The 18,478-nt window shown below is 32.5% G+C and overlaps 1 protein-coding gene across 4 annotated transcripts in view; it reads right to left on the bottom strand.

Moving 5' to 3' along the window:
* step (cytohesin steppke) overlaps window positions 1-18,478 on the bottom strand; it is a 36,322-nt gene that overhangs the window by 5,751 nt on the left and 12,093 nt on the right. For all 4 annotated transcript variants that reach the window (XM_013313996.1, XM_013313994.1, XM_013313995.1 and 1 more), the window contains 2 exons: window positions 4,861-4,993; window positions 354-552 (listed from right to left, as the gene is read on the bottom strand). In XM_013313996.1, coding sequence (XP_013169450.1) covers window positions 354-552; window positions 4,861-4,993 — 332 coding nt within the window. The remainder of the gene's footprint in view (window positions 1-353; window positions 553-4,860; window positions 4,994-18,478) is intronic.

Genomic DNA, 18,478 nt, shown 5'->3' with positions numbered 1-18,478 from the left:
AACATAGTCTAGAAGAACATAATCCCGCGCGGACGGACGCGGGCGACAGCTATATTTAATACGATTGTTGTCACTGGGATATAAGGCGTTGCACAATTCATTTCTACGTGAATTTTCTACATAAACATTGATATCAAAATATAGTCTATTCTAGAAATCTATATAAATGCAGAACTTTCTGCATTATGATAACAAAGATAACGTTATGAATTAAATCCTAGGAAGTACCAAAATAACTTTTAAACAATTACCACTATTAAATGAAGAATTAATTCCAGTAGTTACTTTGTTACGGGGAAAATTAAATATTTAAACAATAATTTATTTTATGTAAAAGGTATTGTGTTAATTACCTTAACGCTTGTACTAAAATTAAATCCGTGAAGTCGTGTAATTCGACGAAGGCCCGAAGCACAGCTTCGTTGAACTCTGAGCGTTCTCCCAGATAGTCGCCGATCGCCGTCTTACTGAGGCCTTCGCCTTTGTGAAGGAACTGCGCCACATCTTCCGGTGTCCTTTGCAGCAATCCATTCTCGTAGAGGTATTCTATGCCTGGAAAGAATAATTGCAATATTTAGTTATTTCATATAAATATATAGAATTTGTTATTATTGTAAAAATAATTACTAAGCGGGAATTTTCTTACAACAATTTAACAATTACATCCTTGACTTAGTAAGTTCATTTCTTTGTAAACAGGGACTGAGTTCAAAAACAATCTGAGACCGCGTAATCGATACGCATGTTTTCTTTCAGCGGTTGTTTACTCGATGTAATGCGTCAAAAGTAGACGATATTACAGAACAATGGAGGGAAAGAAATGGAATGGAATATATTGGCACAGATATAACACAGTCGATATAATAGATATAATATAATACCCTAACCCTTTTTTCACAATCATGCGTAGACGAAGTGTTATTATTATCAAACATATATGCGTTATGCGTATCTTAGATCGTTTAATAATATTAAATTAATGCTGGTTTATCCCATACATCCGTCTCGAGAGCTTACAGACATAGCTACAAATACTGGTAAAATGCGTTGGAAAGTTTCAGCTGCTAAGCATAGAAATTTATTGCAAAAAGGGGATAAACAGGCGCTTTGATGTCGAGCATGGTCGTAAATTACGCTCGGAGTGACGTCATTTAGTTCCAAACGTTCCCCAGCAGAGGGGGCGGGACGTAGGCCGTTAGGCGATCCGAGCTTTTATCGATGAAGCCTCCTTTTGATACCTAACTCCAGTACCCTTAGATTACTGTCTGCAGAATGATTAATGTTGTATAAGAACTAAATCGTTTCTAGATAATAATTCCAGTCGCCGCGTTATGTACGAGCTACAAGAAACGTCATTTAAACTGCAACTAATGCAGGAAAGGTAAGATGGCGACAATACATTAGATTTTTTATATGTCTACGATGTTTGACCGTGCTAAATTGTAGATAGCATAATGACAAATTGCCATGAATGGTGAAAAAGAAAACGGAGGGTTTGGAGGCGAGCAAACGACGCGAGGCAAGAGTAACGAGCGAGCTTGTTAGCTCTCAGTCGCTGTAAAGTTTCGCATAACTATAAACAATCCTTGTATTTGCATCAACACCTGCCACAAACATTTTATTATATATTTGTCCATGTAAAGACCCTTATGTACCTTTCAGATCAGATGAATACGTAAATATTAAGGGGTAAAATACATCACATACGGGTATATATGGCACGTCATGAAATAAAATTTGAATTATGCATGAGAGCATATACCAGCCACATGCTATTATGCAATGCAGTCAGGATGCTATATTACAAATGCCTGCGAAGCTAGGAATCAGGAAGTGTATGAATAATTATGCTGAGATAGTCATTGAGATTGGGTCTGCGATACCATTAAATTGCAAAAAATTCAGGCAACAAATTTTAAGAAAAAAACTGACCTTACAGCGAATTTGAGAAAAAGAAAACATCGAGGTCAAATTAAAAAAAGAATCCGTTATTCCACTTGCATGTCAATACAAAAGCACAACATTAAAAGTCGCATACAGCAACAGTAACGAGAAGGAAAAGGCAGTAAAAGGTTTTGTTGTGCGCTCACTAGTGACATGCCTTCAAAGAGGAATACATGTTAACAATTTATCATCAGCGAGTGTTACGTAAACTACATTGTCCGCAAAACCAGGACGACTCTATTGTCCATCGAGGCGTTGTTTAAAACGGGAGCGCAGCCAGCGGAGCGAGCTCGCAAGAGTTTTCAAAGGAAATGCACCTTTCCTCCACTTGTTCTACGTTAATTGACTTCCTGCTATCAAACACGACCTAATTAGATGATAGCGAGAGACTTTTTGTTTACACGGGCAATAAAAAAAACTGTCAGGATTTTGTGCATACAAAACGTAATTTAAATGATTAATATGTACGCAGGGAAAAAATGAACGAAAATAAATTAAGTTTTGAATATTGGGCTTCAGAAGCTGAAAGTTTACGTTGTTATTCCATACAGACTTCTAGATACATTCAAACAAAAATAGTCAATAGTGTTTTATTTTGTTTTGGAAAAACCACAACACAACAGTGTTTCCTGGTTGTTTATTATTCGTAGTATATTTACGCATTCCTAACTCATGTCAGAAGTTACGTACATCGAGTTATTGCTGCGTAAATAAAATACCATTGCAACTGACCGGTTTATAAGATGACATCGGTATATGTAATTAGTTACAGAACACTGATCACAGACAGGCAGGAGATATTGCATCTAACGTATTATATTAATGTTTTACAATATAAAATAGCTTGTCTTAAATTAATTAAATACATCCATGATAGATTTTTATCAAGGATAAATGTACAATTATAATGTTTTATCATTTAGATGTCTTTCATCAAGCAAACTGTAGCTATAGATGGGTCCAATCCCTAAATAACCTGCATTCCAAATTGCTTAATGCCCTCCGATGCGAGGAAAATTAAATCTCTCACATCATCATTTAAAAAATCACAAGCACATCAAAAAATAAAGATTTCCCAGCAAATTAAAATTTACAAGAAAGTTGAGTATTTTAGGTAAAGAACGTAAAGGTGAATAACCTTGTTATAACAATATTGATATTTGCGATTATAATCTTAAGGAAACAGACGTCATCAAAGTGATGTGCTAATTTCGTTTTAAATGCTATTCAGAAAGTTTACCGACGTTCTAATTATATTATTAAAATACTGATTTAGCAAAGTAAATAGTGATAACCTTGATCTGTATAATTCCGTCTATTTCAAAATAGAGAACTCATTTTTGTGTCCACTATTGTGAACTTTGAAGAAAACACGTCTCAACACCTACATTTCCAGTACAAGGACGGCATTTTATAACATGCATTCTGCGTACCTGACCCACATTCGTCTTTTAGAATCTTACATTAGCTGCGTTAAAAGGCCTAAAGTGACGTTTTATATCTTACAACCACGGTCATTTAAGCGGCTTGTTTGTTTATTTTTAGATTTACATTTACCTAATTATTTATTACATAAAATTGTTTGTCTTATTTATGTATATGTTCACTGATGAAATATCAAGTCAGAAAGATGCGAAGAGACAATCTTTTTTAGTCAAAAATATTTCAAAATTTAGACTTTTATCATAATCGATTTATAAGGAAAAATAAAAATCTTCCACAATATAAGAGCGGTGCTCAACTGTGCGGAAAACAAATTATTTATAGCTCATACAATTAAGCAGATTGTTATCTATTTGAGCACCTTTTATGTTATCATTAAAACCACTAATTAAATGAGGGAACATTGTGTGAGCATCGTAGTTAATTATCAGTTATATAACATAGTTATCCGGGCAGGTGTGTCTTGGTAGCCGGACATTTGACATGTTTAACTTAATTGTCTGTTATGTTGGAAGGCTTCAGTGTTAAGATTCGAAGTATCATTTGATATGGTTCAATTTCAAAATACAAGTACCATAACATGATTCATCGTGGTTGATACAGAACATTGCAGTCTACTAGAGAAAAAACAAAGTAATAAACTAAATAGCGCGATTTATAGATTCTACAATTAAATATTTACCAATCTAAGATGGCAATCTTTATCTTGAGTCTAAAAAAACGATGCCTACAGATTGACATCGTATTAATTTTACTGTATGTTATTCGTCAGAAAATAAGTGTATTATAAAGTGACGGAAATATATGTAATATTTAAAAGACATTTAGATAATCCAGTAAGTCAGAAACATCTGGTGACTGTCGCGTCGAGCGTGGGAATGCCGCACCTGTCTACCAATGCTGCTATTATACGATGACGAGCCAGCTACGTATAGCATCACATACACCAACGAGTTTATAATTGACCAACTACAACTTATATTTCCAAGGAAAAACTTGGAAAGTAGAATAGATAGAGAGGTGTAGTTTGAAAGTATTAGACCTCTGGTGCGTCTAATCGATCATAAGTGTCAAGAAACGATAATTACGATATTAGGTCACGTCGGGATAGGGAAAAGTGTATAGGTTTCTCTCAACCTTTTTAATTTTAGGGTAAAGGTAAAAAGGGTGGTATGAGTAATTCTAATCGAGTAAGGTAAAGTACCGATTTTTTTTTAAATATAAATGTCTTAATAAATTTGGCGCTTTTTCCGAGCCATTAATTAAAAGAAAATTAATTAAAAAAACAGAAGTCACCGTATCAATGGCACATTAATTTCAAATAAAGATACCTTCGGAATGTTCAGAAGATAAAACTCATCGACAAGTTGTTAACAAACAAAAACAATTACTAATGGAACTGAAAATACATTAAAATATCAGATTTAGCGAGTTTTTACGTTGAGATTAAAGTAAGATAAGAAGATGATTTACCTTTCTTGGGGTCCATATTGAATTTCTTTCTGCCTATGCTCATCTGTTTGGCCTTGCTATTCTGTTTGCACTCCTCCTGGCCGTCGAGAGCCTCCAGCTCCGCCACAACCTCGCCCAGCTCATCTTTAAGTTGCTGCAAAAAATAAATACAAATTAATATTTTAGCTCCGCTTCAAAATCAAGGTAAGAGGATATTCAACAAAACTGGTACAAGAAAATTCTTCTGTTTTATACTATGTTTGTCACATATTCAATTTTATATGTAAAATTTCAAAACAAATGACTTAAAAAACTTGGTGATACGATACCATCAGACAAAACAAATGAATGTATGAAATTAATTCTGTGTATTGTGTAATGTAAGTGCTTTGAATTATTTAATGAATAAATTATTAAAAATTTGCACAGTTTCAAGCCATTTAACAAGTACTCTTCATAACAGAATGTAGGTCACAACTTAAGTTAATAAGTAAAGACTAGTGAAATGAACAAGTTGTTTACATCATACAGATTTAGTGCCAACTTAAATAATAAATTATAATTACATTTCCGGTCACACTGCTCTGATTTAAAATCATTTTGCTTACGATATACAAACAAGACATGTTTTCCAATTAAAGTAGTGAAAGGTAACTTTTGAGACCCTCTGTATTATTCTTCAAAATTTTATGACATTTTTTAATTCACATTTGTTTACGTAGCACTACAAAGTAATCAACAAGTTATTAATAAACGTAAGTTGTATACAATCTGACAATAACTTGGAAACTAGTCTGCGGTTAGCAAGCTCCGTTGATAGATACAAATTGCAGCGAGCATTGCCGCGCCGGCGGCAAGGTGAACCGCAAAGCTAAACCGTGCTTTGCAATTAGAATGCCTAACATTATTTACTTTCGCACCAGTGCTGCACCGGTTTATCTTTATAAGAAGGTCGTTTATGCAATAATCTAGTGTATAAAAATAACAAACACTTAAAATTAAATTGTAATCAAAAGAGATGAGCGTGCGAGAGCGAGAGATGAGAGACAATCTTATAGACATTGTAAAAGTTGACAGATTCCTAGAATAAAATAAGATGGAATGAGTATGAATAAACTTTGCATACAATAGATAACATGACAGTATTTTTTAGATCCAAGACCTAAATACATTGTAACAAATTTTTAGTTACGTACAAGTGCTAAAATTATGCATGTTAGCACTACTAAGTCAACTGTGTCATTGTAGCTTACTTTAGTAGGTAAAATAAGATGTAATTTATGTATATTACTTTGGTTCAATGTCCTGCTCAAGTTGAAATTGTTACATTTTTTTATATGATTATTATAAACATCACATTCTTTGAATATTTAAATCGTAGTATTTCATGGAATATAAAGGTTGGAATAATGTTAAAAATTTGAATAAAATGCAGTACTTTACGCGTATGGTGAAACTAGTTAGTCATGTTTGCTGATGATTCATATCACATTCCCCTTCATTTCAATTAAAGACCACTAAATTGTCTACACTGTACTAATCGTTAAAACAACAAAGATGAATTATGAAATAATACTGGGAAGGACAATAATTATTCATAAATATTATCAATGTATTTGGTTACCTTATGTCTTATTCATTTGTTGTCATGTTATATTTTTGTTACGAATTTATTGTTTTAGTGGTGACAAATGTCATGTTTTAATACTAAAGCAGTTAATTATGAGCTATTATTCCATCCATATAATCGTAAGCTAAATAATACCTACAGGATGATTACTTATTACAACTAATTTAATTTGTACACAAAAGGATATTTTTTAAAGCTTCTAGGATAAGATAAAATAGACTAGACAATAAAATAGAACTACGGAACGTCGACCATGACAAATAAAAACTAGCTTATACGAGTAACGTGCAAATAAAAAGACGTATTGCTTGGTCAAGCATTGCCCGCTCGTCGTGCTCTCTCATACTATTTGTATTTTTATATTAGTTTTTACAGCAGACTGTTTAAATCGTTCAACCTGATCATACGGTTTCTTCTGCAGCTGCAATAATATATTACAAAGTTCAATATGACAACCATAAGTGCTTTATAATTCTAATATGAGTTCATAAAGTTCTTCCGTAAAGTAACTTTTTTGCTTGAAAATGAATGGAATCAAACAAAGAGTGACAATATGACATTGTCAGATATTCATTATGTAGATATTATACCTAACTTTAATTATTGCTAGGAATATAAATGTCATCATATTATTACTTAAATTTTATAATTAAAGTGTTCACCTGTTCTACATCTCGTTATCCAAGTATTACAAAGCAGGTGTATTTAAATATTAGAACTACTTTTAACGAGAATCATGTTTAACTTCGAATAAAATTAAAATTTACATATACATATTATACATATAAATTATAGTATAATAATTGAAAATACAAAGTTGACCTTTTATCATTAAGGCGTGCACCTTTAAACCGTTTTATAGGTTAATAACCACATGTTAGAGACTGAACGCTAATGTTAGATACTACCATGGGTATAGTATTATATATTTTAAAATTTAATATAAATTATATTAGGCTTAAGGAAACTTGTATTTAATAAACTAGGTAATAAATGTTACAATTGCCACAACTTTTGATAGACAAAGTTCCCGCATGATTTGGGGGCATTACCGAAATCAAGATCGCTGCACAGGAAGTATGACTTTAAAAAAATTGTACGATAAAATGACTCATTGTCAGTCGTACGATAAGGCATTTGAAATAAATCAAACAAGCTCACAATGTACCGAGCGTTCCACCGCTACGCTCTGACTGCGCCGCGATACTACTTTCACACAAGGGCAAAGCAGTATAACATAACATACTATATTGACAGCAATTATGGGCCGAAATGGCAATACTGAACTGTTTACTGCACTAACTTACTGTTCCGCCCTTGTGTGAAACTAGCATAACATAATTTGCGGTCGGCAACCCACTCCCCCGGGACACGTGGGTCCTACTCGTCTAGACGATAAAATAATACTAAAAACCCTACCACTTTATGCTATAGAAATGAGAATATAGTATAATATAAAACTTAGGGGTTCGAGGGCAAAAGTATAGTCGATTTACTATGTATTAAAAAGTTTATCGCTATTTTTTTGCAGTGGCATGTTAGGTATACCATGTTTTTCAAAAATGTTGTTCTTGCAATTGGAACAAAAGCTTCATGAATTAAAAACTGTGTATGCAGGAAATGCTTAAAATGTATACAAATTTTTGTATATTTAAATGTAGAAAACGGTATCCTAGTAATTTAAAACTATGAATATGAATTAACATTTCTATTTAACATTGCAGTAAATCTAAAAGCTTGCACTGAAAAATGGATATAAATAGAGAAGTTTTTACTTCGAAAATGTTAATCCTGAAACCGTAATAGTCAAATATCGCTACTTAATAATTAAAACACCAAAGTACATAATGATTATTCTTCTAATTCATAAGACGTAAATACTTATAATATAAAATACACATCGATATAGATTTCACAGCAAATTGCTTTCCTTGCAAAAGTTGACAATAACTCGCACACTCGCACTCCAGAATTGCCTATGTGCATTAGTTCAGGCCTATGAGAGTTCTGTTTTTATTAACCCCCCCGTCTAGACAGGTTTTTACTGGAGCAGCATCAGGTGCATGAAAAGTGGTTTAGAAATCTTTCTTGTTACAGAAAGGACAAGTATAATTAAGTTTACTTGTCTCTTTAGAAATTCAAATGAAATGAGATTGAAGTAGCTGTTCTTCCTTTTACAACAGACTGTGTGCTCATTTTAATTGAAATTGGATTGAACTGCTGCAATACAGTAGATTAATAGAAATTCGTTTTATAAAGCTTCCTCATCAATATCGTTTTTCGCAATACAAAAAAAATACAATTACCTTTATTTTTAGTAATACATACATGAATAAAAACTAAACAAAGTTCAAGTGACAATTTTACGCTAAATAATCATATGTATTAAGCAAATTAAACTTTTAAAATTAACATTAATGTAACTCAAAATCATACCTAAATAGGAATCTTACACGTTTCGTTGATACGATACAGTTTCTCTGTAAATTGGAATATATTTATTGAGAATGATGGAATATTTCTACACTGTAATTGAACCTTTCACTGATAAAAGTGAATGTGTCGGACAGACTTTATTGCTTAATACATATAACAATTTTATTGCATTACTTATTACTTCGCTTGCACGTAACATGTTATGCCAATCTTTTTATTTCATTGATTTGTATGTATTAAAGTAAAATGTAATTTTCCCTTTCAGTAGACATAGCAAACAAGAAAGGAATTTAACAGTTCCCTTTAATCTTTGTTATTTTTATTCTTTTTTGTTTGAGTATAAAAGTGAACATTGTACTGCGGGGTTAGTAATTTTATTGTACATCTTACATCCTGTAAGCGGCGCGTCCATCTGACTTTCAATTAAGAGTGAAATTACTTAGTTCATACACGTCCCGGACTCGAGTGCTTTGTGTGAATGAAGTGCGTTAAGTAGAGGGGCGCCAACAACACGGACATTAATCATAACCATCATTATCAAAGGCTAGTCTAGACTAGTTATGTTTATCATACAATACTCGATTACAATGGAATTTTTATTTTTTGAGCAATAATATCACTTGCGCTGTAAATAAAAATACCATCGCCATCTCGTATAAGTTAACGATATAAAAACGCTAGCAAATTGGACAGGAATTATTTATAATTTTGGTATAATAGAACATAAACCACAGATGAAAAGAAAATTAAAAAAAAAATAGTTTATTGTGCTGGCGGCGATCACACCGAAGGAAGACTAAATAAAAAGTTAATATAGTAACATTTGTGTTATTTAGATAGTTATTAGACAAAATTAAGCACACACCAACAAATTCAATCACATCCCTAAATATACCGGGAGTTGATCCAGACATCGATCCACGCGGTCAGACTACAGCAGTCGACGCGGAACGCCCTATTGGGAGTTTGTTGGGTGCGCGTCATTTAAAAGCAACGCTATCCAGTAATGTACGATGCAGATTAGTCCGCAATATAAATAGCAGAACCCCGCTATATTACGGCGTTTTTGTGTAACAGTTACATATCAAAACTTTCCATCTAATCGACTATAAAAATCAATGTAAATCTGTTATGCTAATTGCTTTCACAACATCGATTTTGTGGAACGTATAGACAAATTTCTCTCGCTAATAACCGAATAGCATTAGATATTCGTAAGTCTTTAATCTTAGTATCTGGTGTAATGTGGAAATAATGGTTGTTGCGGTAACAACGCACTGCGCCATATCCGTACTTATAAACAATTGAATTGCGGTACAAGTGTGACCCCGAGGTCTAGAGAATTATTGTGCAATAATTTAGCCACACTTTCGTCGGATTTCGCAATCGAAAAGATTCCGGTCTCGATGCGTAAAGTGTACAAAATTAACTTAATCTTCGGTAATTTCTGCAGCTAACAAACAGAGAATTTTTGGCCTCAATTACATTTGACGTGATACAATCTTACTAACCTTACTAATATTATAAATGCAAATATTTAGAGGGATGGATGGAAGTTTGTTTGCAGGTATCTCCGGAACGGTTCAACGGATCTTGATGAAATTTTACATATAGAACATAGTCTGGAAGAACACATAGGCTACTCATTAAGTTGTGTTAATCCCGCGCGGGCGAAGTCGCGGGCAACGGCTAACACTTTTAATATAATTTAAAAAGTATTAATAATAAACTGATTTCTTTTTATAACAATGTCATTAAAACCATTAAGCCTTTAGAAAACAGCAATAAAAAGCGCTGCAAATCTGAAACGAATTAAAACACCCTGAAGCCAATTGATTTAAGAACGAATAATTTCGAAACAACCTGTTGTTTACTATAATAATTTAAGTTTAGGAGAACTATTATTTTACCACGAGAATACTAAATTATAAAATTTCGACTCACCTGTATCTTGCTGTTCAAAAATAAACTGTTAATGACTTTATAGTTAATAGTTTTAATTTCCAAATTAATTTGTTTTGTTATTTTATTCATTTTCATTTATTTATATGCCCTTGTACTGCCACTGTAACCCACGATATACTGACCGGCTACTTGATATTCCAATAGGCGATAAAACTTATTAAAAAAAATCAGTTTCTAGCCTACACGTCGTATTTAAGGGTATTGTTATTGTACTGACATAGACCTTTATAAATAAGAAGAAAGGACTTTTGTTTTATTCTTAGAACGAAATAAACGTGCGAAATAAGTCGTATGCAATTGTCAGAGTATAAAGAGAATTTGAAGAGTGAATATAATAGCATGCCATCAATCTATATCAAGTGTTGATGCAATGACACAAGATGGATCCTTTGCAATATTATATCGCACTGTACGTCTATTGGTTAACAACTTTAAACTTGTTATTTAATTAAGATACGATTTGTATGCGCGACTGCTTCGGTCGCGTCTTTGCCAGCTTTATTGCGTTAATTTCATATGCATACGTGCACCGTTTGATTGAAAAATATTAACATATGCACGTACTATGAACTAAATAATGATTTTGATTTCAAATACTTGCGTACATATTTATTCGTTTTTAGAAAACTTTTTTTACTTATTTTGGTTCCTCATATTTCGGGTAAGCAGCAAGTGAATAAAAATGTTATAATATAAACTAATAAAAAAACTAATTTGTTTTTCCGGTCTTATGCAAGTAATATTTTATTTTTACATAAATAAAGTGACAAACATCGTGTTGCGATGAGACAACGATTGAGTGGGCAATCATCCCAATCCTTAGACTTTCCCCTATTAATTCACTTTCCCTGTGTTTAGCGACTTCCGAAACCGGATGCGCACGGTACATTGATATGGTTGCATAAATTTCGACAATGTCGTAGACGTGGAAATATTCAAAAAATGCTACTAACTTGTTCACTTTTTAATCAGCTGCTTTAATCTCTATTATTATTTGTAACCACAGCAGATGCATATCAGAGCTAAATTCGGTAAAGCTGGAGTAAATATGATTTTTATTCGTTTAATAATTCTAAACATTGCATAAATCTTTATCATTTGTAATGCAATTAAGTAACAAAGAAAAACATTAGCCAAGACATACATAAGTTTGTAATTGTAGTTACGAAATACGTTTGTAATTTTTTTAATATATGCACGAACTAATTTAGTACTTTTTGTGAAACATAGAGTCGTTAGTAGTAGGCCCTTTTGCTTCAACTACATACAATTCTGAATATGAGACAATATTTGAAAAAAATTATGTCTTTTTAATGCACAGAACATTCCGGTTATTACGTTTTTGGAATTCCATTAAAATTAAAACAATTCGAAAAGATTGACAAGATTTACTAATTACTTTGTTTTGTCCGAGACAAAAATAATGTACGGAATTGAACGTTACTGACGTAACGGTTTGTTCCAGTCCAAACAAATTAATTAAGTAATAAAAGTACGAGAATAACTACCTATTTATGTGCTTGTAATTAATTTTATACCGTCGGCACGAGGACTCGACTACGGCTCCCTCAAAAGTTTAGTATCGTAGATAACGAGGGGAAGTCTTAATGAGTGCACATTAGATTCAGTTACAAAGGTACGGTCCACGTGAGCAAACAGAAGCGTCAGTTACTAGCCATTAACTTATCGTAATGAATTCTATCCTGTAGGCAATCGCTCCTGCATGTAAATAGAGGAAGGAATTAACTTTCTGCTGCTGATTAAATATTACAATATAAATTGAATAATTTTAATTATAAAAATACAATATAACTTGACCTATTATTACATTTATTTAACGGTACAGTATTTTTATAATAATGAGTTTATTTAATGAATAAACACACAAAATAATATGTTAAGATTGAATTATGACTTAGTAAATAAAATAAAAATTATATTAAACATGTTATGTTTTTAATAACTATCTGTCTCACAATAATAATGGTACTATAATGTTTTCATAAACTCTCCCATTATAGTTTATAAAATAGTCGGCCTATTAATTAAATAATTTGTATAATGAATACAAAATAACATAACAAAACATATTAAATCTATTAGTCAACGTTTACGACAAACCATCAGACTAATGGGCGGACTAATGTATGCCAGTCTATAAATATTGTAACCTATTTCTAAAGGGCCGTACATTAACCCACTACTAGTTCTACACGAATCCCTTGAACATTCGATATATTTCTTACATTGTATACTATACATTTAAATAGATTTGACTACTTTGACTGACACTGAATGGTCCGAGAATACTAACACTGCAACCAGGTCAAATCGAGTGTCCAACAACAATTTCACAAAATCCAAGTCGTCATCAATTTCCTAGGTCTTGAAGTGTAAAGTAAGATCAATTTATTTATAGATTTAACAGTGTAAGAATCCACCTTACAGATATACAAATCATATATAATTTGATGTAAAGATATGATTAACCTTCTTATACATAGTACCAAAAATAATTACAGCATCTCAAGGTCGAGTTTCTGCTAGCGATTTGCATCGTCTATTAGAACGTTTGATTGTAACTTATGAAGTTATCATGAATTTGACGTAATAATTGTTATAGACATGATCTCATGAGCTCTAACTGTGCCTACATAACGACGATGTCAATGTTAATCGCAAGGCAGAGATTAAGCCTTCAAGACTACATACAGTTTTGTTCAACAAACAAATAAGAGTTGACGTCACATGATTGACGAGATAACCAAGAAGACCGATACCATAAACGGTGTAAACTCTAAAGTCAACAATAAAATCACACTTTACCCACATGAGCTAGCTCCAATGTGACTGACAGAGTTCTAATTAAATTCAAATTGAATACATGCTTTGCGCGTTTTGTGACGGAAATATGGTTACGGCTGTTGCTTCCGTGTAGTAACGTAGAATAACATCTACATCAGTTGCAAATTACTTACCGAACCATTTAAAGTAATATTACGTCTTATACGCAAATAGATTTTAATCTTTGTTTATTTATTTATCGATATTTTATTATTTCACTTAATAATAAAATATCTCTTACTGCAAAGTATAGTAAAATTTTGCTTGTCTTGTTCTTCAAGAACAGAAAAATAAAAAAATTAAACGAGCTAAACACAGTTAAAGCGAGTAAAGTCCAAAATATATAGAAAGTAGAGATAGTTGGCTCACGATTTATAAACGTATATAAATTACGTTATTGCAAGTAACAGATCAGACAAAAGCTTTTATCTGCCAAGGTCTAACTAAGCGGCGTATATTTTCGGTTACTTTCTATTGGCCCAGTGATATTTCGACTGCGGCGGCGGCATTTCTGCCTAACTGCCAACTCTAAAATTATCCTATCGGCCATTTTAGGGTGAACTATGATATTAAAAAGAAATTTTAAGAGACAACTATAAACAAACGTTTAGTGAATTTTAAAAATTCAGCTAGATTATTTTGTTCAACCTCAATTGCTGTTTATATCAAGTTAAAATATTTTCTGTCTGTTATATAGTGTTATTTGGTAAATGGGTGCATAAAAAGTCACAAACAATTAAGAGCTTTTTGCGAATAAACTCATACTTTGCGTAGAATATAATGTGCATATAAAAATTCGCATTCATAGCATCCTCTAAAAAGAGGCCAAGAACAATTGATATAGCGCATTATGCAAGCCGCGTAGTGAAAGGATGGACGTGAACGCCGTACTCCAGTTTGCGGTAGTAATTACAGCGCAACGAATCTTACTGGAGACAATCAGCCATGATTTATTTTTATAAAACTTTTTCTGTATACATTGTGGCTGGCATTTACCGTCGTTTACAGCCCACTAACACATTTGCTTCGGCGTAGAAAACGATGCTGGTGCTCTTGGTATAAAACAATATGTTTTAAACGGTTATTTTAGTCTCAGAAACCCACGATTAATATATCTGTTGCTTGAACTTCCTTTGTTTACGCACGCATCGGTAATGTTTTGTGAAATTTAAACAATGGTGACAGTAACACAACAAACATAGTAAACAAGATGACACTTCTGTTTACATATTGAACATGTCTCACAACAACAATGAAGAGTTAACTACAACATCCGTGATATTGAAAATAAAATAAATAGTACAATTTAATACAAACAAAACAGATATCGGAGCGTTATGAAGAAATCTAAATAAAAAGAAAGTACCTATATAAAAAAATGTTGATAAAGATCGCTTCCATTTATCGTTGTCAAGATAAAGCACAAAATTCAAGGTCAGAAGTCAGAAGGTCAGTATATGTCATAGGTCGTACAAAAATTGAAAGTTAATTGCCATATTCAGATCGCTTAAGACCAATGTTTATGTCGCTATGATATAACATAAATACAAAATGGTTACCGTTGGTTTCTGAGACCAAAACCTCTATATAAAACATATCGTCATACCTCTCATTATCAGACAAAACACAGATAACAAGTTTAAAAAATTATATTTTTTTACGAAATCACCGTGCAAATAAAACTATAGTAAGACATCATATTAGTTTGTGTTTATTGTCATACTTGCTTTATTAATTTACTCAGAATACATAGTTATGGATATAATTATATTCTAGTTGTTCTACCCGGTATACATTCCGAACTGAAGTTGTACTGATAGCAAAAGTTAAAATTAATCAAGAAGTTGAGTAGTGCCTGCTCCAGATTATGACCATAACTTTCGCAATATCTAAGGAGACTGATAAACTTTGAAAGAATTCTAACGGAATTATTTCGACTAGATGGCGTGACTTACAAAACATATTAGAATACTTGATACTTGTAAATGAATAATGTCTACAGGAAACTACATTGGACAGATCATATCAACCTGCCACGACATCACTTCCTAGAGACATTCTAAAACAAACTTGTTATAGACACAATATGTAAGAAAAAAATAAAGTAGGCAAAATAATGTTCCAATATTAATATCACAATGCAGTCACATGTTTTGTTAAGAAATTGTTGTTAGCTATAGCAAAGTGTATTTTATAAAAACATCAATTATGTTTTACAAGGACAGGTAACAAAGTTCACAGAATTGCCATTAATATTCGTCACTAATGACCACAGATTGCAAATGTGAGGCTAGGTATATAGCTATTTATACGCACACGATGAAGTAATCGTTTAAGAATTCTAAGACAAACATCATTGTGACAACAACGTATAACCTTCGAGTAACATTTAGTTCCGCAAATGTTTTTGTTCGTTGGGTACTTTGTAAAGCGATTTAAGGGCTCCAAATTTACAAAGGTACTTGACTTAATAATATAGAAGTACATTTTGAATAGCCAGGTAAACCGCAAGGTGCCTTTCAAAACAAAAAATATACTCAGTACTTCTCAGTCTACGCGTTTAGTAAGAACATATACAAAATCTAAACCTCTTATAACAAATTTAACATGTATTTTAAACAACAAGGGTGGATATAAATAAAGTTATACACAACCCCTAATTTGATACGGTTCACCAGTGGCGTTTCCAATAAAATTATTAATTGCTGGTTTAATATTCAGCGGTTAAAGAAACACTTAGCGAACAAAATCTGCATCAATCCTGCAATGCGCCAATGAGTACGGCGAAAATATACGAACTTTCCTGAAATAGATTACTTGTGTATATTATCATCAATCATTAGGAAGAACTATTTAATTACGCCCGCCCAAAATTAAAAAAAAAATCTGGGAATAAATATAGCCTATTGCTTAAATATTATTGAAAATTTTTTGCAAGTTCTTATTAAATTAAATTTTAATACAAAATCGAGTGGAAGTACTTCTTTTGTGCTGTATTATATTTGACATGGATTAACTACAAGCGTATTAAAAAATAGAAACTGTTTGGTACAAGCCACCTAGAAATCGAACCACCCACTAACAAATCGAAAGTCGGTCGTTCATTCAATGCACTTGTAAAATTAAATAACTGTTACATTTTTACAATTGCTCAGGAGGTGGCCTTGAAATTGATCCAACGATTTGATAAAATGCATTAAAGCATTCGTAAATAAATTAATGGATATTTTATAGTATCTCTATATAAAACAATATTTATTTAGCGCGTAATGAATTTAAACATGAGGCACCTTGTAAGCGCCCCAACAAAATTCCGCGACGAAATATTTATTTAAATTCGTACTTTGTACTCCATTTGAATAGTGAATATTGAAAACAGTACGGTACACATTGGTGATTCAGAATAATAAATCGACTTTAACGAGGTTTACCAACAACAGATTTTAGCCAAACTACGATATAAATCTTTTCACAGTTTTATAGCAAATCGAATGACATGGTTCCCGCAAGCCATTAGATAAACCATTAAACCACTCATAAAATATTTATTAAAGATAGAAAAAGGGTTTAAAATTAAACTATCACCATGACAAAACGTTTAAAGCTATTATTGTTTAAAATAGAAAATAAATTAACTCGTTTGAATTATCAAGTTTGCCTACTATTTATTACAAATATATTTTTAGAGAAATCGTAATAATAATGCAAGCTAACAACGATGTCCGACCGCTATTCTTCGAAATTATGAAAACAAAGTAAAAATATACATTATAATGAAAAAAAAATCGAACCGAGAGCGGACTATGGACTGCATACAAAAAGAAGAGAGTGCACAATGGGTTCATATTTCCGGTCCGCGGTCACCAAGTGAACACTGCGCGGGTCCCAGATTCATTCGCTCCATTCAGTCTCTTACAATGCGCTTAATTTAAGACTTTATTAAACTGGCAAAATGCCCGAATACAAACTTCCTACCGCGCTCAAAGCTAATGGTTATGGTTTTCACATCCTTTACGTGTAACTTATTTTATTGAAACTTCAATGCTTATTCTTCGAAGATTTTATATAAAGAAGCTGTTTTAGCAACATTTCCAACTAAACAAATATTTTGATATTTTGTAATAACAGTTTTGTTCATTGGGCTCATTAAAATTACATTAATAAAATATAATCTCAAATCTCGAAACCCAAAAGCAAACACATCGCCCATGTTATATGATATTTTACGAAGGGAATGTTTGCACTTATCCATAGTAACAGTTACAATCAGTCGCCCATTTGAGGGGTCAAAACAATGATCCAATCCTTGACCGGAATGGTAACATAAATTATGTTTTGATTTCAATGCAATCAATGTAAATGTGCAAAATTGAAAGCCAACCCGCCGACCCTTTGTCGCCGAGTACACGCCAATTGAACAAGGGCAAAAAGGACGCAAAGCGAGCAAAAACATTTAGAGGGGGCTAATGAGAGCTCGCATGGAAGCGAAGCCGACACATGCAAACTCGCCGGGTCGACGCCGACCCCCCCACCAAACTCAAACTACGCTTCGCTTTAATGAAATTCGAAACTCTAACTAAATTAAACTCACAATCTCATCTTATTGGAAGCTTGTTAATATTTTTTTAGGAATTTTACGCCGTATATAAAATGAAGACGGAGGAATTTGTATTGAATTTTTATAGCCCAAGTCTGTAAAGTCAAGTACATATACAGTAAAAAAATCCTGTATTGAAAATAAACCGTATCATTTAATTAATGAAA

This window comes from Papilio xuthus, unplaced genomic scaffold (assembly GCF_000836235.2).
Source record: "Papilio xuthus unplaced genomic scaffold, Pxut_1.1 DF827542.1, whole genome shotgun sequence".
NCBI lineage: Eukaryota > Metazoa > Arthropoda > Insecta > Lepidoptera > Papilionidae > Papilio > Papilio xuthus.
Note: the sequence above shows the minus strand (reverse complement) of the source record. Positions and strands in the feature narration are given on the sequence as shown.